The sequence below is a fragment of the Podarcis cretensis genome (assembly GCF_951804945.1).
Source record: "Podarcis cretensis genome assembly, chromosome: 6".
In the NCBI taxonomy this organism is placed as follows: domain Eukaryota; kingdom Metazoa; phylum Chordata; class Lepidosauria; order Squamata; family Lacertidae; genus Podarcis; species Podarcis cretensis.
The window spans coordinates 2,036,115-2,062,752 of NC_137175.1; the positions used below are offsets into that span (position 1 = coordinate 2,036,115).

Here is a 26,638-nt window from a genome sequence, read left to right on the forward strand (position 1 = left end):
CAGAATAACAGTACGGTAGGGTTGGAAGGGATTGCCAGGGATCATCTAGTCTAACCCCTGCAATGCAGGAATCTCAGCTGAAAGCATCCCTGACAGATGGCCGTCCAACTTCTGCTTAAAAACCTCCAAGGAAGCTGTTGTTGTTGATTCAGTTGCTGCTTCCCTGCTAGCTGCACCAGGAACCCTAAAGTTCCTTCATGGACAGAGCTCAGCACCTCATAGTTAGGCAAAGCTATCAGACTGACAGGTCCAAGATGCTGCATGCAGTTTTGGGGAATCCCAAACACCCACCGGACTTCCACTCACCAGATGAGCTCCCGGTTCCCTTGCTGCAGCTTCCCGTTCTCATCCAAATACTGCTCTATGACCAAGTTCCCGTTGGTGTCGTGGGCAGAGTTGTAGTTGGTGACCACGCGCGTGGGGATCCCCAGGGACCTCAGCACTGGGAAGGGAGGGGGGCAGAAGAGGAAGAGGTGAATGATTTCTGGAACGAGTCCAACAGATCAGCCAAGCTCCCAAATGAGGGAGACACTCGCTCCTACAGCTGGCTTTAAAAATCCACACAACTGGAAATTTAAAGACTATTTGCAGAAATATTGTAAAATTAATGAATGTTAGAATGATGTTGGACAGAAATTACCGGTAAGTGGTTACCAGCTGTAATGCAAAGGTTGAGCAATAAGTTAAAATAAGTTATAATAAGTTACAATAAGGATTTGCTGAGTTAAGAATTTGAACTGGAATACAAAAGGGGGAGGTGAGATGAGGTCTGGGAAACAAGGTAATGGAAATAAGTAATGGAAATTATATTTGTTTTTGTTTTTTTAATTGTGTATTTTTGCATTTTTGTGCATTTTTGTTTTCTGTTGGTTTTTTGTATTAAATTGGAAATTCTAATAAATATCTTTTTTAAAAAAAAAAATCCACACAACTGCATGCAAGGCAATACAGATATACTTGCATCTGCAATCATTCCGGTCCTACAGTGAAATATTAACAAGCAAAGAAGACAAAGGCGGAACTAGCTGCCTCATTCCCAAAGGGAGGATACCCAAGTTTATTATTTTATTTTCTTTTTTTTTCCCTGCATACTTTTTATTGTTTTTTAAATCATAATAAACAAGAAAATAAAACAATTTACGCCTTGTTATCACAGATTTCTTTCTATAAGACTTCCTTCAGCTTCCCCTGAAATCATCCATACGCTAATTTAACAAATTCACACAAATCCTAGCTTATATTGACATTATTTTCTCTTTCCTTCTTTTTCTCTTTAGACAATATTCCAACCTTTTCACAGAGCTTTTTTAAACCCAACTAGCGTTATCTGACCTTCACTTATATTTTCCAGATATTCCACAAATTTCCCCCAATCCTCAATGAACCTTTGGTCTTTTAAATATCTAATTTTCCCCGTCAATCTGTCCATCTCCGCGTATTCTAGTAGTTTTGCTCTCCATTCCTCAAGCGTCGGTATGTTCTGTTGTTTCCAATTTTGGGCCAATAGGACCCTTGCGGCCGTTGTTGCATATTGGAAGAATTTACTATCATTGTTCTTTATATCACTTCCTGCTAGGCCTAGCAGAAAAGCCTCCGGCTTTTTCCCAAAGTTATATCTTAATATACTTTTCATTTCATTATATACACTTTCCCAAAAGCCTTTGACCTTTCTGCAGTCCCACCACATGTGGAAGAAGGATCCCTCTTTTTCCCTGCATTTCCAGCATTTATTACAAGTTTTATATATTTTTGCTAATTTTGCAGGTGTTATATACCAACGGTAAAACATCTTCATGAGGTTCTCTTTTAACGTTATGCAAGCTGTAAATTTAAGATTTTTTTTCCAGAGTTTCTCCCATTCTTCGTAGTATATATTATGGCCAATGTCCCTTGCCCAATGAATCATCACAGACTTCACTTCCTCATCTATCAAGTTATACTCTAATAGCATATTATACGTTTTAGAAAGAATTTTATAATCATTGTTTATTATTTCAGTCTGGAATTTAGATTCTTTATCCGTGAATCCTCTCTCTTTAACGTCTTGTCTAAACATTTCGTTTATTTGGAAATAGTGTAACCAATCATAGACTTTTTCTTTAACCTGGTCATATGGTTTCAGTTTCCATGTCCCCCCTACTTTTGTTAACAATTGTTCATAAGTTATCCAATCACCTCTCATGTTTACTTTTTTCACGCTCATAACTTCCAATGGGGATAGCCAGTGTGGTACTTTAGGTTCTAGTAAAAATCTATTCCTCTCCCAAACTTCCATTAGGGGGCCTTTAAAAATATGCGTTGCGAAACCCTTGTGCTTCCTCTTCCCCTGCCATAGGTACGCATGCCATCCTGCTCTGTTGTCGAACCCCTCCAGGTCTAATAGTTCCTTATTTTCCAATTTTATCCACGTTTTCACCCAGCAAAGGCACGATTATGAGGCATCGTATTATTTTATTTTAATTATTTATTAGATTTATATACAGCCCTTCGTCAGAAAATCTTAGGGCATTCACAAGATAAAAATACAAATAAATAGCTAAAGCCAAAGCCAAAGCAACAAAAAGCAACAAAACAATAGCCCCCCCCAACACATTCTATTATTATTAGTTTGCCTCTGGTGTGCCCTGGGAGGGGGCACTGGGCATGGTCCCCCATGGAGAGGGTGAGGAAACGGCCCCCTGCTACAGAGAATGGTGGAACAGGGGGCTGTAGCATATACCAGAACCCCCAACACACTTAAAAAAGAGACAGATAGGTAGCCGTGTTGGTCTGCCATAGTTAAAACAAAATAAAAAAATTCCTTCCAGTAGCACCTTAAAGACCAACTAAGTTAGTTCTTGGTATGAGCTTTCGTGTGCATGCACACTTCTTCAGGTATCTTAGTTGGTCTTTAAGGTGCTACTGGAAGGAATTTTTTTATTTCGTTTTTAAAAAGAGAGCTTGTGTGTTTTGACATGGAGGAGCCTGTTGGACTTGCATTTGACCGAGCGACTCCTCCGGTCGAGTCCTCCAAAATCGCCTCCGATGTGATTAATGACCTGAGCCTCTGTTAATGCTCCAAGCTTGTTTCCCCATTATGCAGAGTATCCAGCACAGGGAAGGACAAGAAATATGAGCTACATGCTAAGAGTTTTATTACTAAGCTACACAGACAGAAAAGAAATACACCCTCTCTCTGTGAAAGCAGAGAGCAACCGAAAAACAAAGGAACAGGAAACCAGTAAACATCACATCCGTCTCCTGTCTTCCGTGAGACTTCCAGCAGTCTGGAATCCCAGGAATGTAAACAGAGTCCTGTGACTCCAAGGGCACTGCACAGAGGCAACACACAGAAACCAACAGAGCCATAGTATTCCCCAAATGCTGTTTGTGATGGGGGTGAGCCAAGGAGGCAGCCCCTTTCTGCTTCCTCACCGAGGACCCCTCACCTGTGCAGGCCACAGCGGCAAAGACCCAGCACTGCCCGTACCGGACTGGCTGGCACCCATATTTCTGCCACCTCTGGAGGATATCCACGCTCCCGTTCCAGGCCATGGGGCTCACGCCGTCGTCATACTGGTTGTCCCAGCGTCCAAACAGGATGCCTTGGTCATCGTTGCAGTTCACCTGCAGCCCAAGACACAACAAGAGGAGGAGGATGTGGACAGGTTGCTCAGGAGCTGAAGGAACCATTTGCACTGATTGGGTGGGGTTTCCTGAGTCCAGGTGCAAAACAGCTTGGAGCCAAGGGATCCTATTTATCTGCCCAAAGCCTGAGGCTGTCTTTGGAGGTCCAGTCCGGGTGCCTCTCCTGAATGAAATGCAGTGGGTACCCCAGTTATGGAATATCCTTCCCAGGGAGGCCTGCCTGACACCATTTTGTGGTCTTTCCCCCTGCTCATCTTCAAAACAACTTACAGAGGCATTTTTTAAAACCTGCATTTATTTGATGGTGCTGTGAGCTCTGCTTTCATTGTCTTTACAGTTGTACCCTGGATCCCGAAAATTTTTACACATCACTTGGGAAGACAGGCAAACTATTGCCAGTGTACTGGAAGAAGCAAAGATCACCAGTGTGGAAGCAATGATTCTTCAACATCAACTTCGTTGGACTGGTCATGTTGTGCGGATGCCTGATGATCGTCTTCCAAAGCAACTGCTCTATTCTGAACTTAAAAAAGGAAAGTGTAATGCTGGTGGTCAACAAAAGAGGTTCAAAGGCTGTCTCAAGGCAAATCTTTAAAAATGTAGTATAAACACCGACAACTGGGAAACACTGGCCTGCGAGCGCTCCAGTTAGAGAACAGCCTTCACCAAAGGTGTCATGGGCTTTGAAGACACTCGAACTCAGGACACAAGGGAGAAATTGTTCAGTTTCTGTTAATTGATTCTCATGAAAACTTACAGATTCTGGCTTCACACAATTAACTCAAGGCAGTGTCAATTTACTCTTGGCAGAAAGCCAAGGTCTGCTTGACCTAGAAACTACTTACTCCGATTGGTTAACGACCAGCACTCAACTCTGTTATCTAGGAATGCTAGCACAGTTTGGTGTTAGGTGTGTTAGGAGTAGGAGTGCTGTGTATGGTTAAGAGAGAGAGAGAGAGAAAGAAAGGATTTATTTTACTTTGTTTTGTATGCAGAAACTCTGCTGGTTTCTTTTTTTTTTTAATAAATCCTGTAAATAGTTATTCTGAGTCTAGCTGACTAGTCATTTCCACCTCAACTAGCTTCTTTGCTGTGCAGGAAAACTCTGCTACGTTTGGGCTAAAGCCATTAGAGCTATGCCTGACACTTCAAAGTTCCAAGAGAAATGTGCTAGGAGGAAGGCGCGCTTGGCAAACCCTCACCATGATCAGCTCTTGCCCGGAAACCTATGTCCCCACTGTGGAAGGACGTGTGGATCCAGAACTGGCCTCCACAGTCACTTACGGACTCATTGTTAGAAGCATGCATATGTACTCAGTACTTGGTTTGGGCCCCTTTTGCATCAATTACTGCCTCAATGCGGCGTGGCATGGATGCTATCAGCCTGTGGCACTGCTGAGGTGTTATGGAAGACCAGGATGCTTTAATAGCAGCCTTCAACTCTTCTGCATTGCTCAGTCTCATGTCTCTCATCTTTCTCTTGGCAATGCCCCATAGATATTCTAATTTTCCGAGTTTCACCTGTACTTGCAGAACTAATTACCTGAAGTAAGATAAAGGCAGCAGCATCTCTGATACACGTTTCAGAATGCAAGTGTCCCCTAACACATAATTCTATGTTATCTTATTCTGCAACCAGCTCACGGGCAGGAGTTTGGGCCTTTTCAGCTTCGCAGGAAAGCCCCCGAGTGTGTAAGGAGGACTCGGCTCTCTGTGGGGCTGGCAGAAGACAACGCGAGCATCTCCTTAGGACTGGGCAGAAGCTGCCTGGGGAGGCTGTTGCTGGCACAGTTGCCCACGTGGAGGGCCTGCCCTCTTGCTCCAAACTCACCATGGCGCTCACTACCCTGCTGATATAGACAGGGCTGTTGCGTCGGGAGCAGTCCTTGTCCTGGTTTCGGAGAAACTTGGGGTTGGTGTCCAACAGCTGGAGGCAGATGTCCAGAATTTCATCTTCAAACTAATCCAGAAGGAGAAGGAAGGCATAAGAGGAAGACATCATCATCATCATTACGGCACTTACAAAAAGTGAAAGAGCACCAGCAAACCCCACATACATGCATTAAACCAAGGGGGATTTACATTAAAACATCTCACCAACTCTAAAAATGCGTAGTTTAAAGCCAAAGGCCTGGTGAAAGAGGAATGATTTCCCTGGTGACTGAAGATATATGATGATGGCCCCAGGCGAGCCTCCCCGGTAAGAACATTCCACAAGCAGGGAGCCACCACTAAAAAGGCCCCGTTCTCATGTTGCCGCCCGCCGGGCCTCTTGTGAAATAGGCAAACAAAGAAGGGCTTCAGATGATGATCGCAGGGTCTGGGTTGGTGAACAGGAGGAGAGGCCATCGTGAGCTATATAAGGCTTTAAAGGTCAAAATTGGGCCCAAAAACTAATGGGTAGCCAGTGCTGTCAGGCAGTACCAGGAAATGAAAAAGAAAACACCCAGGTTTTTCTTATTTCTCTGAGCTGCAATAAATCAGGAATAACTAGACAAGATGCTGGATCATGGAAGTCTGCACCCCTAATTCTCTCTCTCTAAATAGCCACAATCGGTATTATAGCTGTGCCATGTGGAGAGGAGGGGGTTAAATCTTCCTGGGCACTACCAAAATCACCACCACCACCCCACATCTCTCTGCTGTGGGGGGAAAGGACCCATCTTATCCAAAGGATGCCTGCCGTATGTCTTCCTGCCAGGTGCGGATGAAGAACACCACAAACAAAATACCACGGACCATTTGGAGAGATATAAAATATGGATTAGGAAAGAATATGCAGTTGAAAAGGTTGACCGTAGGACCCACGGAGTGGAGGGTGGAGAGTCTGGAGATTCAGAGAAATCTCTAAATATGGATATGCATTTTGTATTGTCATAATTCTACACTTGTAAAATCAAATAAAAATTATTTCAAAAAAAGGACACCACAAACACCTCCCTGAATCCAGCACAAGGTCCATCAAAATCAGGGAAGGGGTGTGTTTTTCAGGCCCCTAGTGGACGGGGACAAACCTGTCCAAATGGGGGTGCACATGTCAAAGACATATATTAGCCGTTGACTCCAAGAAAAACCTGAACACGTCTGAGTGCAACACATTTTTCTCCGGTTTGAGGAGTTTCCCTTTCTGGTAAGGCGGAGGGATACAAGGAGGGAAGCTGAGCATGGTTACGGATTGATTAAAATCCAAAGCTGCATGTTGCTGCACAGATCTCAGCAGCTCCACATGCCCATTGGGTTGGTAATCTGCATTTTAAAAGCTCTCTTAACACCTGTGATTATCAGGCTAATTGTCCCACTGAGTTCATAGCATATTCTCTCTCTCTCTCTCTCTCTCTCTCTCTCTCTCTCTCTCTCTCTCTCACACACACACACACACACACACAGAGCTAGCTCCTTTTTCTTTGCCAAGACACCCTCCCTCAAGGAAGATGGGACCAGGGCAACAGGACAGAGTCCGAGGGAATTTAACCCTGGTTGCTTCCCTAACAACCGAGAATTCGGGGATACTCTATAGGTGGCAACGTATCATTTAAACCCACAGCAAGGACTCTTGATACTGGGGGGCCCCTGTGACAACTCATTCCCTGCACTAGTTGTAAATCAGAGCTGAGGCACAATGGAAACAAAAACTGTGTTTTTATTAAACTCTCAGAGCGGGATAAAGCATGACCGGCTCAGCATTAAAGCCACAGTACTGGTTTTCTGTCTGAAATGCCAGTTCAGGTTTGAACACGAACTGTGCTTGCAATCCTCCACTACAGAACTGTTTATATAAAAACAATTTCTTCCTTGAATCATAGAAATGTAGAGTTGGAAGGGGTCCAAAGTGTCATCACCCTGCAATAACACAGGAGTAGCAGCTAAGGACCATCCACTTTTCCTTTTCCTGCAAAAGCACCTCTAGCCCTTTGCTAGATACTTTGCCTCCACCTGAAGGAATTGGACAGCTTTATCCTACCTGGATAAAGTAGTGATGTATGGAAATGAGAGCTGGACCACAAAGAAGGCTGATCGCTGAAGAATTGATGTTTCGAATTCTGGTGCTGGAGGAGACTCTTGAGAGTCCCACGGACTGCAAGAAGATCAAACCTCTCCATTCTGAAGGAAATCAGCCCTGAGTGCTCATGGGAAGGACAGATCCTGAAGCTGAGGCTCCAAGACTTTGGCCACCTCATGAGAAGAGAAGACTCCCTGGAAAAGACCCTGATGTTGGGAAAGATGGAGGGCACAAAGAGAAGAGGTCGACAGAGGACAAGATGGTGGGACAGTGTTCTCGAAGCTACCAGCATGAGTTTGACCAAACTGCAGGAGGCAGTGGAAGACAGGAGTGCCTGGCGTGCTCTGGTCCAGGGGGTCACGAAGAGGCGGACGCGACCAAACGACTAAACAACATCCTACCTGGCAAACCCCTAAGAACAGCTAGCTACTTCCATGACCCTAACTGCAGGTTATATTCTCACTTAATATCCTTATTCTGTCCTGATTGGCCAGAATCACCTCCCCATCATGACTGGCTAAGGGTCTGCCGGATGATGACCCAACGGTCATGTGCCAAGCACCCCCCACCATCAATTGATCAGGCCGGGGGCTCATTGAAGGCAGCATCCTCTTCTAACAGTGGCCAGCTAGATGCTCATTAGAAACCCCACAAGCAGGACCTGGGTTCAAGACCACCCTCCCCATATGTGATCCGCAGCAACTGGTACACTGCCAATTAGCTATTTATTTCATTTTTATCACATTTATATGCCAACTTTCCAACAAGGAGCACGAACTGGTGTGCATAGTTCTCACAACAACAACCTTGTGAGGTAGGCTATGCTGAGAGACGCTAACTGACGCAAGGTCAGCTTCATGGCTGGGGGGGGGGCGGGATTTGAACCCGCATCTCCCAGATCCTAGTCTAACCACTGCACCAGCTATCATGGCTAGGAAACACTGATAAAGGTAAAGGTAAAGGTAAAGGTACCCCTGCCCGTACGGGCCAGTCTTGACAGACTCTGGGGTTGTGCGCCCATCTCACTTAAGAGGCCAGGGGCCAGCGCTGTCCGGAGACACTTCCGGGTCACGTGGCCAGCGTGACATCGCTGCTCTGGCGAGCCAGAGCCGCGCATGGAAACGCCGTTTACCTTCCCGCTGGTAAGCGGTCCCTATTTATCTACTTGCACCCGGAGGTGCTTTCGAACTGCTAGGTTGGCAGGCGCTGGGACCGAGCAGCGGGAGCGCACCCCGCCGCAGGGATTCGAACCGCCGACCTTTCGATCGGCAAGTCCTAGGCGCTGAGGCTTTAACCCACAGCACCACCTGTGTCCCCCAGGAAACACTGATAGACGTCTTCTATGTGTTTACTGGAGGCAAACCTTCCATTCAGCTCTCTATCCATGCGCGCGTGCGCACACACACTTCTTATTTCCTGCCTTTTGCCACAATGCTCAAGAAAATGCAGATGGCCTGCAGCCCGTCTTGAGAGCAGGGCCTCCGTCCAGCCCCCTAAACCATTAGCAATCTACACCTATCTTGCTTCTTAAGTTCCCCATATTTCTACAGCACCACACAGGACTTCCACGTTGACCTGCAAACCCGGGGAATTTTTCTGTGATCCCTCGGGCAGGATGGAACCTGCAGGGCATCGCGGATGGTGCTGAGGAAGCTGATTCACAAGGAAGGTGCTCAGCCCAGAAGCTTTTGCTCCAAGTCGCCTGGAATGCCCTGGAGGTTGAACCCACTTATGAGGAAGAAGTTGAAAAGACTGGCCTAGTCTGACTAAGAGCTGAAAGGGAGTTTTTGTCTCTCAGTTTAGGATTTCCACCTACTGAGAGCTCAGTAGGGTTGGCTAGATGGAGTAAGCGGTAAAGGTAAAGGACCCCTGGGTGGTTAAGTCCAGTCAAAGGTGACTCTGGGGTTGCAGTGCTCATCTCACTTTCAGGCCGAGTGAAATATACTCGGAGTCCTGTAGTGATTTCATGCTCTTTATTACAGCTTGTAAACAGTGATTAAATTGCCCCCCCCCCCAAACCTCAGGCTTTTATATACATTATTTACACAATGAGTCCTGTCTGATTCTGCTTCCCTCCTGGAGCCTGATCGGTCTTTTCCTGCAAGCCAATCAGTTGTTGCATTCCATTATCCTACTTGCCTGTTGTTCTAGGATCCAAGCTTAGTACATAACACCGAGGGAGCCGGCGTTTGTCCACAGAGAGCTTTCCACATCATGAGGCCAGAATGACTAAACCGCTACTGGCGCACGGAGGACCGTGATGAGTGCCAGGGCGCACGGAAACACCGTTTACCTTCCTGCCACAGCAGTGCCTATTTATCTACTTGCACTGGTGTGCTTTCAAACTGCTAAGTTGGCAGGAGCAGGGACAAAGCAATGGGAGCTCACCCCATCACGGGGATTCGAACCGCCGACCTTCCAATCAGCAAGCCCAAGATGGGGAAGCAGGACTGGCAAGGCCCATCATTGCTGTGACGCAGGAACAAAAACAAAGCTAATGCTATTCTAGGCTCCATCGACAGAAGTCAAGCATCCAGCTAAAGGATGTTTTAGCTGTGATTCCATGCCTGATGGCCACCCAACCTCTGCTTAAAAATCTCCAGGGAAGTAGAGTTCACAACCTCCCGAGGGGGACCGTTCCATTGGAGGGTACAGAGCTATGCGAACCAAGGAGATAAGTAACTATACAACCTTTGGAAGACATCTGAAAGCATAGGGAATTTTTCAAATGTTTTGTTATGTTTATACAGCGGTACCTTGGTTCTCGAACTTAATCTGTTCCAGGAGTCCATTCGATTCCCAAAACAGTTCGAAAACCAAGGCATGGCTTCCAATTGGCTGCAGGAGGATGTTCTGCTTCTGAAAAACGTTCGCAAACCGGAACACTTACTTCTGGGTTTGCAGCGTTCGGGAGGCGATTTGTTTGGCAACTAAACCACTGGGGAACCAAGGATCCACTGTATATTGAAAGTCGCCCAGAGTGGCTGGGGCAACCCAGCCAGATGGGCTGAGTATTATTATTATTATTAAATAGGATGCCCCTATTTTCATTTTGAATTATAGTGCTGGAGGAGACTCTTGAGATTCCCATGGACTGCAAGAAGATCAAACCTCTCCATTCTGAAGGAAATCAGCCCTGAGTGCTCCCTGGAAGGACAGATCCTGAAGCTGAGGCTCCAAGACTTTGGCCACCTCATGAGAAGAGAAGACTCCCCGGAAAAGACCCTGATGTTGGGAAAGATGGGGGGCACAAGGAGAAGGGGACGACAGAGGACGAGATGGTGGGACAGTGTCTTCGAAGCTACCAGCATGAGTTTGACCAAACTGCGGGAGGCAGTGGAAGACAGGAGTGTCTGGTGTGCTCTGGTCCAGGGGTCACGAAGAGGCGGACACGACTAAAGGACTAAACAACAACAATTTTCATTGGAGAAATGTTGGAAGGCATTCAAAAGCTCTTTCCATCCAGCATCTTGTTCTCACTGTGGCCAACCAGATCAAATGCCTCTTTTGGGAAACCCACAATCAGGATTCGAACACAGGACCCCTCTCCGCTCCTGCAGTTTCCAGAAACTGGGATTCAGAAGCACCTCTGCTCCTGACTGTGGAGGCAGAGTAGAGCCCTCCTGGCTAGGAGCCTCCTGGAGAAAATCCTTCAGTGGGGTCCCATTTCTCAAAGCCGCAACGACCAGGACTTTGGCAGAGCCTGATGCACATTTTATTCACGGCTGCAGAGCCTACGGAGGGCAAGAGATTCTGGCACCGAGAGTGGCAGCGGACGCCACTTTGAAGGACTTTCTCAGGCATCGGAGAGAGCAACAACTGGCTGCCTCGCCTGGAGGCATCAGAAGCGGTTATTATCTCGCCGTCCAGGAAGAGGACTTGGGCAGGCTGACAGACAACCAGGATGCCTCTGGCCTGTTTGTGCAGCAGAGATTAGATGCTGCTGAAGCCTCAGATAAGAACGGAGAACTCCAGGGAGCGGCTTTCCCCCTGTTCTGGCCCCATAGAAAGGCGAAAGGAGGGGAGGGGGCAGCTGTGAGCCAAAGCACAGTTTGGATCAATGAACAGTCCCAACCTGCTGCCCTCCAGAATTAGGCAAATTCATGCAGGAGAGGACCCGGAGAGTTATGGTCTGCCTTCGGAGTCAGCAATGCGCATGAATACCAGGTGCTGGGAGCCACAGGAGTTGGTCTGGTGCTCGAATTCCTGGTTGTGGGTCTCCCATTGGGCATCTGGGGCAGAGGGAGCCATGCTCAGCACCTGCCCTTGCCTTGCCCTGTGAAATTGTTTGTGTGGCTATGGGGCCACCATGCCCAAAAGGAGACTTTTGGATCAAGCCTGGCAGCCATTGAATTGCCCAGCGCACGGCTGATTCCCCTGGCAGATCTCGCCCCAATGCTGTGGTGTTTTCTTCCCTTTCTTGTCCTTGGCTGTCATCCGGATCAGTTTCAGACTATCTGATTTCTCCTCATGTGCAGGCCTGCTGTATATGGATTTGATCTGTTTTTATTCTCTTTAAATATCTGCATTTGCTTCCTGTTTGTACTGGAGAGCTCCAGGAATGCTGGACTGGGTGATGTGACGATGAACGTTTTGTACAGTCAGATGTTTGCACTTGTTCCTGTTGGCTTCTGGCACACGTCCGAAGCAAATACAACAACCTGGAACCCGAAAAGCTAGTGCAAAGTGTGTTATCTTTGGCTCCATTTCACAAACGGAGGAACTGAGGCTGTGGGGTACAGCTTTGCCCAAGGTGACATGTCCCTGTGAGGATCATCAAGACTCTGAGATCTTGATTTAACTTGCCATCCTGTACTCTAAAATAGCCTTTGCCAACGTGGTGCTCTCTAGCCAGCACTGATGGGAGTTGTAGCGTAAAACATCTGGAAGGCATTACAGTGGCTCTAAAAGTGCCTGCAACATGGCTGCTTCTGGCTGAGGACCTTCTGTTCTCTCCTTATCATGTGCTTGAATCTAGAGATGGATGGTGTCCTGCATTATTGCCTCAGGGCTGGAGAATAGGACTTGCCCAAGACATTTTGCTGCCTGAGGCAAAGGACAAGATATTCCCTCTCTCCTTATCCCATGGTCAAAGCCCACAAGATTGTCAGCTGCATCTTATTTCAACGCTGTCAAGTGGGCAGCATCCTTTGCTACATCCAAGAGATGCTGGCTAGGTTAGAGCTGGCCGTGCGAAATATGCTCAGATACCTCCCTGTTCCTGCCCACTCTGCAGCATCTGCCACCTGAGGCAGCTGCTTAATGGTAGAGCCAGAATATCTAGATCAGCGGTTCTCAACCTGCGGGTCCCCAGATGTTATTGGACCACAACTCCCATCATCCCTGAGCTCTGGCCTTGCTAGCTAGGGATGATGGGAGTTGTGGTCCAACAACATCTGGGGACCCGCAGGTTGAGAACCGCTGATCTAGATCATGTGTAGGCAAACTAAGGCCTGGGGGCCAGATCCGGTCCAATAGCCTTCTAAATCTGGCCTGCGGACGGTCCGGGAATCAGTGTATTTTTACATGAGTAGAATGTGCGCTTTTATTTAAAATGCATCTCTGGGTTATTTGTGGGGCATAGGAATTCGTTCATTTTTTTTCTTTTTCAAAATATAGTCTGGCCCCCCAGAAGGTCTGAGGGACAATGGACCGGAACCCTGCTGAAAAAGTTTGCTGACCCCTGATCTAGATGGCCACTAGCTTCCCCTCAGCTGTGCAGCTCTGTTGCTAGACAGCCCTGCCTCCCACAGTCCAAACCAAACATTTGGGGACACCATCTCCAGACTTGCACATACCCAAGGGATGCCCATCTTTTATGACTCTGCATGCAGAGAATTTCATGTGGGTCATGTTGCTCCTGCTAACGGATACAAAATCTGGACTCCAGTGTGCAATGCTATGCAAGCTATGCAGAATTTCTCCTGACCCTGACTGGGTGCAATGATCTATAGCCTCTCTCTCTCTCTCTCTCTCTCTCTCTCTCTCTCTCTCTCTCTCTCTCTCTCTCTTCCTGCAAGTTCTGGAGTCAGCATTTTCACATCCAGAAATGTATGGATTGTTTCATTGGCCCTGAAAGGTCCTCAGTAGGTATGTTTCAGCTTGTTGGTTTTCACCCATTTGAGATGAATTTCTGTGATAATAATAATAATATAATAATAATTTATTATTTATACCCCACCCATCTGGCTGGGCTTCTCCAGCCACTCTGGGTAGCTCCCAACAAAATATTAAAATACAGTAATGCATCAAACATTAAAAGCTTCCCTAAACAGGGCTGCCTTCAGATGTCTTCTAAAAGTCTGGTAGTTGTTTATCTCTTTGACATCTGGTGGGAGGGCGTTCCACAGGGTGGGTGCCACCACTGAGAAGGCCCTTTGCCTGGTTCCCTGTAGCTTTGCTTCTTGCAATGAGGGAACCGCCAGAAGGCCCTCGGAGCTGGATCTCAGTGTCTGGGCTGAATTATGGGGGTGGAGACGCTCCTTCAGGTATACAGGACCATGATATTTAAAAGACCATTGGCATCATCAGATAAAATGAAGTCCTTCTTCATGCAGCCTAGTGTTAAAACATGGAACTCACTGCTGCAGGAGGCAGTCATGGCCACCAACCTAGATGGCTTCAAAAGAGGATTAGGAAAATTCATGGAGAAGAAGGTGACAACCGATGGCTCCAAGCCAGGATGGCTCTGCTCTGCTTCCACGGTCGAAGGAAGCAATGCTTCTGAATACCAGTTGCTGGAAGCTGCAGGAGAGGAGAGGAATCTCGTGCCTGGGTCCGGCCTGCGGGTTTCCCACAGGCATCAAAACGATCAAATAACAGCATATAACTAGGAGTGTTCCGTTTAAACCACCTGCACATAAGAAGAGCTTTGCTGCTGGATCAGGGCCATTTGGCCAAACACTCTGTTCTCCCAGCAGATGACGAAATGCCCACAGGACATCCGCTATCAAGACCAGGGTACAAGAATTCTGTCCATCTGCAATTCCCACACTGGACGCTGGAGGTGGAACATTGTGATTTATAGCCAAATAAGTTGGAGTTCTTGTTATTAAATATACCAAGAAAAAAGCACACCAAGAACTCAGGCCAATATAAGTTTCTGTAGTGGGAGTGGTCCCCACTCGCAAATCAATAGTCAATTGTAAGAAAAACTAATCCATTCAAAAGTATGTATTCTGACAAGGATTACAAACTCAAACAGAGATTGCAAACTCAAACTCATAAGGATATGTATAACACAATAATTTGTTACAGAATTAGAGATAAGAGTTTATGAGTAGAAATATGTTCATGTTAGTCCATATTCAGATTTGACGTGAAGATCTTAGTTTCAATCATTGAGCAGAAGTCAGAAGTCAATTATGGATCACCAGGACAGGGCCCTGTTCCGATGTATTCATCTTCATCAGCTGGAATCATCGTTACAAGTGACTACTGATTCGCGAGTAGGGACCACTCCCACTATTGAAACTTATACTGGCCAGAGTTCTTGGTGTGCTTTTTTTCTTGGTATATTTATAGCCAAAGACAGCTACATCCACCATGAATTTATCTAATCCCCACTTAAACCCTTCAGAGTTGGCAGCCATCACTGGAACTTGTGGCACTTTGACCGGGTGCTTTGCGAAGAAGCACATTCTCGCGTCTGCCCTGACTCTCCAAAAGGAAACAGAATCATTCTGGCACATCCATTTCCACGCTCTCCTCTCTAAACCTTTGCAAGGGTTACATTTTAAGAAACTCACCCCATATGCTTTTAAATCTACTGCCATCCACCCAAAGCCTTTGGAAACTTTGGGTTCTGGGGGCAATTGGATTATTTCTGTGCAAGTGGACAGCATGATATCAGGAGCCGAAGTAATCTATGAGTGGGTGCAAAGACAGATGGATGGATGATGGAAGCACTTTGGACAGAAGACAGAGCTGTTTTGAAACCCATTGCCTGAAGAGCTGCAGAGTGTTGTGAAAATGTTTTGATCCACTTCAGTCTCCTCTGTGTCCTTGTTTTCTAAAACTTGCTGAGGAATTTCAGCCTTTTGCGCACCTCTCTCTCTCTCTCTCTCTCTCCATCCCAGGGGGACGGAATATGCCAGAAACTCCTCATATTGCCTCTCTTCTATTTTGTGGAACATTCTCCAAGAGGACGATAGACAGGCAAGTTCTGTGCTCAGGTATCTGATGGTGTGGTGCCATTTACACTCCTGGAGTGCCTGTTTTCAACCAAGTGCAGAGGGGCTTGGACTAATGGATCCTTTGGGCCTCTCTTCCTGTTCCCCACGTGCTTCGCAAAAGGGCAGCGGAGGGCAAGGAAGCAACTCACCTGGCCAAAGTTCCATGGGATCGAGTAGATGTAATCCTTGGATCCCTGGTAGATCTGGCCATATTGGGTCAACACGTATTCCACACGCTGCTCTTCGCTCTCCAGGAAGACAGAGTCCGCTGTGGGGAAAAGATGCCGTCAGAAGAGGAAGGCGGAAAAGGTCTCAGAGGAGAGGGATGGGGGAGAGGCAGTGTGGTGTAGCGGTTAGAGTGTTAGTCTAGGACCGGGGTGACCTGGGTTCAAATCCCCACTTGGCCATGAACGTTCATGGTGTGTGACCTTGGAGGCCAGTCACTGTCTTGCAGCTTAAACCTACCTCACGGGGCTGTTGTGGGGATTAAATGAGGACTAGAATGTGGTCTAAACCACAGAGCCTAGGGCTTGCCGATCAGAAGGTCTGCGGTTCGAATCCCCATGACAGGGTGAGCTCCCGTTGCTCGGTCCCTGCTCCTGCCAACCTAGCAGTTTGAAAGCACATCAAAGTGCAAGTAGATCAATAGGTACCACTCCAGCAGGAAGGTAAAAGGCGTTTTCGTGCGCTGCTCTGGTTCGCCAGAAGCGGCTTAGTCATGCTGGCCCCATGACCCGGAAGCTGTATTCCAGCTCCCTCGGCCAGTAAAGCGAGATGAGTGCCGCAACCCCAGAATCAGTCATGACTGGACCTAATGGTCAGGGGTCCCTTTACCTTTACCTGGAATGTTTATAGCTCAATTTTTCCTCCCAGGTAAAAGGTAAAGGTAAAGGACCCCTGGATGGTAAAGTCCAGTCAAAGGTGACTATGCGGTTGCGGTGCTCATCTCACTTTCAAGCCAAGGGAACCAGCATTTGTCCACCGAAAGCTTGTGGTCATGTGGCCAGCAGGACTAAACTGCTTCTGGTGCAATGGGACACCGACAGAAACCAGAGCGCACGGAAACACCGTTTACCTTCCCACCACAGTTTATCTACTTGCAGAGGCATGCTTTTTAACTGCTAGGTTGGTAGGAGCTGGGACAGAGCAACGGGAGCTCACCCCGTCGCAGGGATTCGAACTGCTGAACTTCTTTTTGGCAAGCCCAAGAGGCTCAGTGGTTTAGACCACAGCACCACCCACATATGTGATTCTAGCCTTCTTTTAATCCCTACAACAATCTTGTGAGGTAGGTTAGAGTGAGAAGCAAGCACTGGCCCAAGGTCACCCAAGTGGCTGGGTGGGAGATTTGGTCCTAGGCAAACACTCTAACCACTGCATTGCACTGTTTCTGGGAAAGCCGAGAAACTGAGAAAACACATCCCTTCTGATGTCACCAAGGACAGTGGGATGACCTGGGAGCAGAGACCCAGCAACACGGCAAAGAATCTTGGAGCAAACATTGCAGATTGCTCCAGCTGCTCCTTCAAGTAAACAGAATCTAAATTCAGGTAGGTACCCGTGTTGGTCTGACGCAGTCAAAATAAATAAAAAAAATGTCCAGTAGCACCTTAGAGATCAACTAAGTTTGCTCTGGGTATAGGTTTTCGTGTGCATGCACACTTCTTCGGATACCTTCAGATTTGCACACGAAAGCTTATACCCAGAACAAACGTAGTTGAAATCTAAAATAATCCTCCATTTTGCTTTGCTCTGTGTGTCTGTTCCACTTTAGCATCCAAACCCAGTGGGTGCATTTCAACCTTTGAACACTGACACAGACAAAGGTGGTAAGATAACACTCATCGGCAGCATCATATGGGATACTGAAAAGATGCGACAGAAATGCAAAGCGTCGCCAGCAGTGTTGCCGCCCAGGTTAGGCTGTGCAAGTCTGCGATAATAAGGGGAGGAACTGTATCGCTTTCAGCGGAGTTTGCTGGGGAATGTGGTATCCCTGCACTATTAACACAAAGCCTTGTCTGGGGGAGGAGGCAGTGGGGGAGTAGGAGATGCTGCCCGCCCGTGTAGACAATACTGAGGTAGAGAGACCAATGGTCTAACTCTCTCCTAGCCAGCTTCCTTCCAAATGGGTCTGCCTCCTAACTGTCCCAGGCTTCTGCAGCCCTTCAGCCTGAGATCCCTTTAAACTGGAGTTCCTACAGACTGGAAGTGGGAACCTTCTGCACACAGAGCACACGCTCTAATACCATTTCATCCATGGCTGCTTTGCATCTAGAAGGTTACAGCATCAATCCCCAGCAATTCCAGGCAGGACTGCAAAAGACCCTTGTCCATTGCTGGTCACTGCCACCTGGTCTTTGCCAACCTCATGTCCTTCTCTAGATGTTTGGGGCGGCAGCATCAGTGCAACGGTGCTGGCCAAGGTCAATGGGAGCTGTAGTCTAAAACATCTGGAGGGTGGAAGGTTGGCGAGCACTGAGCCAGATTCGTCCGTGATGAAGCAGGCTCCTTCAGCACTTGCCAAGGCTTGCAGTCACCTACCTGGGCACCAAGGGTTGAAGAGCAGGACAAATTCGCCCAGGCTGAAGCTGGAGCCCTGATGGTCAGTGGCAGCATCCATGGTCAGGCGGTAGCGGCCGATCCGGGCGTCAGGAGGGGAGGAGATGGATACAGTCAGAGAAGTCCCCTCGTGGCATTCCACGGCTGAGCTCCAGACAGACTCTTCCAGGGAGCAGGAAAGGAGAAAGAGAGATCTGGTCCCCGATGTCTCGATGGGGCAGGGCCCTGCAGGAGGAGGAAGCAAAACAGGCCCGTGGTCAGAGCTCTCTGCGCATGAACTAGGGATACGGTGCAGAACGCAGCAGCCAGACAGCAAAAGCCGCTTTGCAGTGGAATGGACGCTCCTTCCTTGGGCGATTTTAAGCAGAGGTTAGAATCATAGAATAGAATCATAGAATCATAGAGTTGGAAGAGACCACAAGGGCCATCGAGTCCAACCCCCTGCCAAGCAGGAAACACCATCAGAGCACTCCTGACATATGGTTGTCAAGCCTCTGCTTAAAGACCTCCAAAGAAGGAGACTCCACCACACTCCTTGGCAGCAAATTCCACTGTCAAACAGCTCTTACTGTCAGGAAGTTCTTCCTAATGTTTAGGTGGAATCTTCTTTCTTGTACTTTGGAACCATTGCTCCGTGTCCGCTTCTCTGGAGCAGCAGAAAACAACCTTTCTCCCTCCTCTATGTGACATCCTTTTATATATTTGAAGATGGCTATCATATCACCCCTTAACCTCCTCTTCTCCAGGCTAAACATGCCCAGCTCCCTTAGCCGTTCTTCATAAGGCATCGTTTCCAGGCCTTTGACCATTTTGGTTGCCCTCCTCTGGACACGTTCCAGTTTGTCAGTGTCCTTCTTGAACTGTGGTGCCCAGAACTGGACACAGTACTCCAGGTGAGGTCTGACCAGAGCAGAATACAGTGGCACTATTACTTCCCTTGATCTAGATGCGATACTCCTTTTGATGCAGCCCAGAATTGCATTGGCTTTTTAAACTGCCGCGTCACACTGTTGGCTCATGTCAAGGTTGGATGGCCATCTGTCAGGAATGCTTGAGCTGAGGTTCCAGCATTGCAGGGGTTGGACTAATAATAATAAATAATAATAATAAATTTTATTTATACCCCGCCCTCCCCAGCCAAGACTGGGCTCAGGACGGCTAATACCCAATATAAAAACAAACTGATTGAAATACAATTTAAAAACAAGATTAAAATACAACATTAAAATATTAAAATGCAGCCTCATTTCAATGGAAACTCAAATCAAAAACTTTTGGGGGGATGAAAGCGTCAAGTTTTCACCAAGGCTAACTATCCAGACTGGTCCTACATGGGCCAGAAAAAAGCCAGGGAAGTCCCCAAATAGGAGTTCCATCACAGGAGGGGAAAGGAAAAAAGAAGAGGGGGAGGGAATCAAATTGATTCTAGATGACTCCTGGGGGTGCCTTTCAAATCGACCATCCTACAGTTCTATGATTTTGTGAAAGAGATTCCAATTAAACACCGGAAACAGCTTTCTGGTGGTAAGAGCTGCTCAGCTGTGAAACGAACGACCTTAGCCACTCCCAGTTTAAAAGCCATCAGCCGTCAGACCCAAAGCAAGCAGAACCGCTCCCACATGGTACATTTATAGCAGTTTTATGCCACTTTTAACAGATAGGGTTCCCCCCAAAGAATCATGGGAGCTGTAGTTTGCCAAGGGGTTAGACTAGATGACTCTTGAGGTCCCTGTCCAAGTCGACCATTCTACAGTTCTATGATTTTGTGAAAGGAGATTCCAAATAGACCCTGGAAACTACTTTCTGAGGGTAAGATGGTAGTTTGCCAAGGGTGGTGGGAGTCATTTGGAGACTCCGATCCGCCTCACAGAACTACAGTTCCCACATTTCCCTGGAAAGTGGGGTTGATTGTTGGATCAGTTTAAGCCTGTGGGGTCAAAGTGCCCCAGAGAAAAGCACCCTGCTGGCTTCACAGGGGGGAGGAACAAGCCGAATTCAGGGGCCAATTGGAGTAATATCCACCCTCCCTTCCCCACAGTTGGGCAGGGTTTGCAGCACCGAGCGGGGCTCACCTGGGCGTGTGCCACCCACCTGCTTGAGCTGGCCTTTGGCTCACCCTCAGCCAGGGAGGACAATGGACGGCCGGCCGGGGGTGGGCCTAAGGCCACAAGAAAAGAGGCTGACCCTTTGGCTCAAGCCTCTTTTGCTGTTCTTCCTTCCAGGATCAAACCCTCTCACATTAATTATGCAGTGAGTAAAATTAACAGGGCCATGCGCAACACCATGCGGCAAATTGGTGGGTTCTCTATCCCACATCCCACCATCACAGCAGATAGAGTTGACCTATTCCGGGGGGACGGGGTGCACCTGACCCCACTGGGCAATGACTTCTGGCTCCATGACTTGCAACGAGCCCTTGGATAGATTGCGGATAGATTGCGGGGTTTAATTGGTCCTTGGTTGTGGGACTTGGCAGCGAGGCCCCTTAGGGTCTCGAGTAGCGGTTTTTAGGCCTTGGCAAGGTAGCCTTTAGTCTAACATCAAATTGGGGGGGGTGCATTCATGCTCCCTCCCCATGCGGTGGTGCTTGCAGGGCCCGTTAAAGGGCAAAAAACTGGGAGTCCCTGACCCTAGAGCGGCGGCATGTAGGTCAAACTCCCGGGACGAGGTCGGTGGAAGGACATGCTGTGTAAGTTTGTGCTTTGCAGTCCCCTCTCACTGGACCTCATCTGCCTGCATATCCTCAGCCAGGCGGGCTGAGAGGGTTGCCTGCCAAGGCCTGTGCCAAGTTTCCCACTTCTGAAGTGCAATAAAGTTGTGGCCAATTTGAACCCATACTCTGGTCTCTTGTCTCATCATTTGGGATAATGGGGTAGGCACCACAGACAGGGTTTAGTGCGTGTGCCTGCAAAAGGCAAAACCTTGACAGACAGCACTGTGTCTCAAGATGGGCTGCGAGGTTTGTTCCTTTGAAGAGTCTTTATTGGAGAACGTTTATTTCCAGCATTTTTTCCAGGGTGTGGCTGCTTGGGAAGGAGAAGGTTTTCCTGATGACTGATGAGGCTACCTGAGCTGCATCTCCCGAGGGTCACAGGATCACGCCCCCAGCCACCAAGGTTGCAAGCTGTTCCACCGCTAAGAGGCAACAGGATTGTGGGCTGATGCAGGACTGGACGAGGCCAGCAAAGGAGAGGCGTCCTTGGTGGAGCAGATTTATCAAAGCTGTGCTTTGTGCACCAGCCCCGTCCCTCGTCATTCCGTGTCAATAAATAGACTCCTGAACCAATGCACACATTTCGGGTGGCCTCACCCTGCCAGCGGTTTTGCTCTGGCAATCCCACAAGCCCATAAATCTGAGAACGAGCAAGGGAGCATCTTCCCATGTAAGGCGATTCCCTCACCATCTCTTCCTCCCCAGCACAAGTTAACAAGGTGAAATTCAGACAAGGATTGAAACCTCCAGACAGACTCCTTTTATGCAACGTGGGAGCCCTGCGTCTCATAACCAGCAGCGTCCACATTTTCAAGGTAGCGAGGCATTTATTATCCCACACAGTTTATAAAAGGTATAAACCGCTGGGATTGCAAAAAAACCCACACACCTCACATTAGCTTGCGAAAAGTTAAAAGATGGCTAAGAAAAATGAACAGTAATTTGAGGCATGCAAAAATTTAAAAGAACAATTGACTAAGAACAGATTAAAACTCACACTAACTTCCTAAACATCTGGATAGGCTTATCTAAGCAAGGATGTTTTCAGCAGATGCTGGAAAGGGGACAGTGAAGGTACCTGACAGATGTCAGGAGGCAGGGAGTCCCAAAGTGTAGGGGCTGCCACACTAAAATATCAGTTCCTTGCAAATGTGGAATGGGACAGTCCTGAATGGGGTAACTGTGCCCCTGAAGGACCAGGTGCGCAGTCATTCTGGACTCACAGCTGTCCATGGAGGCGCAGGTCAATTCTGTGTCCAGGGCAGCTGTAACCCAGCTCCACCTGGTATGCAGGATGAGACCCTATCTGCCTTGACAGAGTGGTCCAACCTCTAGTATCTCCCGCTTGGACTACTGCAATGCGCTCTACATGAAGCTAACTTTGAAGGTGACCCGGAAACTGGTAATCCAGAATGCGGCAGCTAGACTGGTGACATAACACCAGTCCTGAGAGATCTGCATTTGCTCCCTGTACGTTTCCGAGCAGAAGAAGAAGAAGAAGAGTTTGGATTTGATATCCCGCCTTTCACTCCCCTTCAGGAGTCTCAAAGCGGCTAACATTCTCCTTTCCCTTCCTCCCCCACAACAAACACTCTGGGAGGTGAGTGGGGCTGAGAGACTTCAGAGAAGTGTGACTGGCCCAAGGTCACCCAGCAGCTGCATGTGGAGGAGCGGAGACGTGAACCCGGTTCCCCAGATTACAAGACTACCACTCTTAACCACTACACCACAGTGGCTCTCCCACAATTCAAAGAGCACAATTCAAAGTGTTGGTGCTGACCTTGAAAGACCTAAATGGCCTTGGTCCAGTATACCTGAAGGAGCATCTCCACCCCCATCGTTCTACCCGGACACTGAGGTCCAGCGCCCAGGGCCTTCTGGTGGTTCCCTCCCTGTGAGAAGCCAAGTTACAGGGAACCAGGAAGAGGGCCTTCTTGGTAGTGGCACCCATCCTGTGGAACGCCCTCCCACCAGATGTCAAAGAGAAGAACTACCAGACTTTTAGAAGATATCTGAAGGCAGCCCTGTTTAGGGAAGCTTTTAATGTTTGATGCATTACGGTATTTTAATATTCTGTTGGAAGCCGCCCACAGTGGCTGTGGTAGCCCAGCCAGATGGGCGGGGTATAAATAATAAATTATTATTATTATTATTATTATTATTATTATTATTATTATTAGGCAGCTGCAACAGTTTGAAGAGGTCAGATGGGTGCATATGGAGAAGGGTAAACTGGTCCCCAATTGCGAAGGGATTTATATGGGATAGGAGCTTCCAAAGTCAAAGGTTGATACTCACAAGGGCTGCAACGTTTTAAGAAAGAACCTTGTGACAATCCTATACCTTGTGCCCAAGGCGGTTGCATAAGTTGCCACAGTTATGGCAGTTAATTATAGCCTTTTTTGTGTTGCTAGAGCAGCTGATCAGTAGGTTTGTTCTGTTTTGCTGCTGCCTGCCTCCGAGTTAATGAGAGTCTGTTGGAGTTTTAGCCTTAGTGATAAATCTCTGCAGTGCATTACTAAGATAAGCAAGACCTGCCTGCCTTGTACATATGCATTTAATCTAACAAGTGCAAGGACACCATGAGGAAAAGTTATTTAATCTTTAAAAGTGTGTCTTTCGTATTTTTTGTGAGGGGAAAAGGGAACAAACAAATGGGTTAAATTGCCCGGTCTCTAGCTTTCACATAAGCTCTGAAATTAAATACAATTGCTAAATAAACTAACCTTTATTAACTTTCAGAAATTATCACAGGAAATGTGACATTCGGCTAATTCGTTTTTCAGAACTGAAATCTTAGTTCCCACTATTTATATGTGTACAGTTAACTTCTTGAACTTGACATGGGAGCATATCAGCAACCGGTGTTATATGCTGATGGGGGCTAATAATAATAATAATAATAATAATAATAATAATAATAATACTCCACCCTCTATACCCCTCCCCTGTCAGCAACTGTGCTGTGGTTGAGACAAACCCTTGGGGGTGACCCAGACCTTCTGTACTGGAAAGCCTGCACTGGCTGCCCTAAAATAGCCAGGTTGTTTTGAGGGATGGCTGTAAACTTCCACTGGCCAGTGGTCAGAAGGCAAGATGCCCAGAAGACAGAGCTCCCTTTTGCTTCTGTCCAGGCGCAGCCCACAAGCGACAGGAAGCCTTGCAAAAAGAGGCTCTGCCCTCTTCCAAGGCTCCACCCGAGACGGAGGGTTCGGCAAGGGGTGAACTGCAGACTCATGCTTCACGCCCACCCTCCCCGCACGTCTGCCCACGATGATTCACAGCTTTCACAGAGTGCCAGGGCTGGTCACAGACTTCCGCTCCTGACTGTCTGCTAAACTCAGAATCTGAGAACTGTAGGGTTGAAGGGAGGGACCCTCAAGGGACATCTAGTCTGACCCCCCTGCAATGCAGGAATTTTGGGCAGTTTGTGCCACAAAAGGGCCTTGGAGCAGAGGCACTTGTAGGGGTGGCCCTGGCATTTCCTGATGGGCCCCAGGTCTTCTGTTCCTACCTCCTGACACCCCTTTGCTCAGGTGCCACTCAGGTGCTACAGCTCCCATCAGCTCCAGCCAGCATGAGCCCTTGTCCAAAAGATCTTGAGGGCACCAGGTTGGCGAAGGTTGGGCCAGAGGGCCAGATTTGGGTCAAAGAGGGCCAGATGTGATGATGTGAACATGCATGAGGGCCGACCAAAGCTGCTGAAGTTGTTGAGCTTTTTTAAGAATTTTACCCCTAAGTTGTTAGGCTTTTTAAAGGATTTGACCCCAAAGTTGTTTATTTAGGATTTTACCCCAGGACATATACTACTATGGGGCCAGATTAAATCGACTGCCGGGCTCCCCAAACGGACTTTGGACAGCTGCCCCCTGGTTCAAATGTCCCCTCTAGCTCCGGGCATCCTGGGAGCTGAGGGACATTGTAGCTTCATATGAAAGATCATAGAATGGCAGAATTGGAAGGGTCACCCGAAGGTCCTCTAGACCCACCCACCACAAAGCAGGAATGGCAGCCAGGGAATCCCTGACAGCCGGCCACCCAACCTCTGCTTAAACACCTCCCAGGAAGGAGAGTCCACCACCTTATGAGGTCAGTGGATCATAGAACGGCAAGGGGGTTGGGAGGGACCCTGAGGGTCATCTAGTCCAACCCCCTTGCATTTCAGGACTCCCAGTTCAAGAATCCCCAACAGACGGACATCCAGCCTCTGCTGAAAAGCCTCCAGTGAAGTCCTGGTCTCCTGCGCTGCTCCTCACCCCCACCTTAGTTGTGGACGGAGTTGGAGTCTGTGTGCGAAAATACACATGAGCTCACAATGGTGTGTGCAGCCTGCTTGCCCTCTCTCCTTGGAGCAGGGTGGTGTGTGTGTGTGTGTGTGTGTGTGTGTGTGTGTGTGTGTGATCCTGCTGGGACACTCGAGCGTGAGAACAAGGCTAGGCTACGGCTTCCTTGAGTCGCCGGAGCCATTACTCAGCCCCCCGGGGAACAGGAGTAGCTCTTTCTCCTCCGCCTTCTTCCCAAACAAGCTCACTGTGTTCTTCCTCCCTCGGACAAATGCAAAGAATTACAGGGTGGGGGAACTCAAGGCCCTTCTCCATCGGAAACATCCACAGGATCTGTTTATGCGCAACCCTGTGGCCTCACAACAGACCAGACCATCCCACCCCCGGTGGCTCATCAACACCTTCTCTTTGCACAGGCCCTCGTGTCAGCCTCTCACTGCCCAGACTTCCTGGAACCTGGGGGAGAGACAAAGGGCCTTTCACCACCTGGGTGGATAAATCCAGACTGGTACACTTTGCTCTGGGAAGGGTGGGTCGAAACATCAGGGCGTGGGCTGGAGCCTCATCTTTCTCACAAAAGTCCCTTATCCTGGGGTTGGGTCTTCTTTGGTGCCCTCGTCTTTCAGGGCAGAAGGCTGTCAGGTGAGAGGAGAGCCATCTTCAGATATCTGAAGGACTGTCCCATGGAAGATGGAGCAAGCTGGTTTTCTCCTGCTCTCTGGAGGGCAGGACCCAATCCAAGGGATTCCAACTGCAAGCAGTGAGATTCAGTAATAGGACCACCCTATTCTGCCTCGGTCAGACTACACCTGGAATACAGTATCCAGTTCTGGGCGCCACAATTTGAGGAGGAGGTTGACAAGCTGGAAGGTGTGCAGAGGAAGGCGGCTGAGATGATCAAGCGTCTGGAAACCAAGCCTTATGGGGAACGGTTGAGGGAATTGGGTATATTTAGCCTGGAGATATGATAGCCATCTTCAATGATCTTAAGGGCTCTCATATGGAAGATGCCCTTGAGACAGACCCAGAAACTCCAGCGGGTGCAGAATGCCGTGGCGAAACTCCTTATGGGGTCCTTGCCGCAGGATCACATTCACCCAGTGCTTTACCAGCTGCACTGGCTCCCGGTGGAGTACAGGGTCAGGTTTAAGGTGCTGGTTTTGACCTTTAAAGCCCTATGCGACCTAGGACCTTCGTACCTACAGGACCACCTCTCCTGATATGCCCCGCGGAAGACCTTAAGGTCCACAAATGACAACATTTCAGAGGTCCCAAGTCA

The 26,638-nt window shown here is 48.1% G+C and overlaps 1 protein-coding gene across 1 annotated transcript in view; it reads right to left on the reverse strand.

Annotated features, from left to right (window-relative positions):
• TGM2 (transglutaminase 2) overlaps positions 1-26,638 on the reverse strand; it is a 66,958-nt gene that overhangs the window by 16,554 nt on the left and 23,766 nt on the right. The window contains exons 3-7 of the mRNA XM_079979255.1: positions 18,346-18,588; positions 15,951-16,069; positions 5,459-5,587; positions 3,429-3,606; positions 307-442 (exon numbers count right to left, since the gene is read on the reverse strand). Coding sequence (XP_079835381.1) covers positions 307-442; positions 3,429-3,606; positions 5,459-5,587; positions 15,951-16,069; positions 18,346-18,588 — 805 coding nt within the window. The remainder of the gene's footprint in view (positions 1-306; positions 443-3,428; positions 3,607-5,458; positions 5,588-15,950; positions 16,070-18,345; positions 18,589-26,638) is intronic.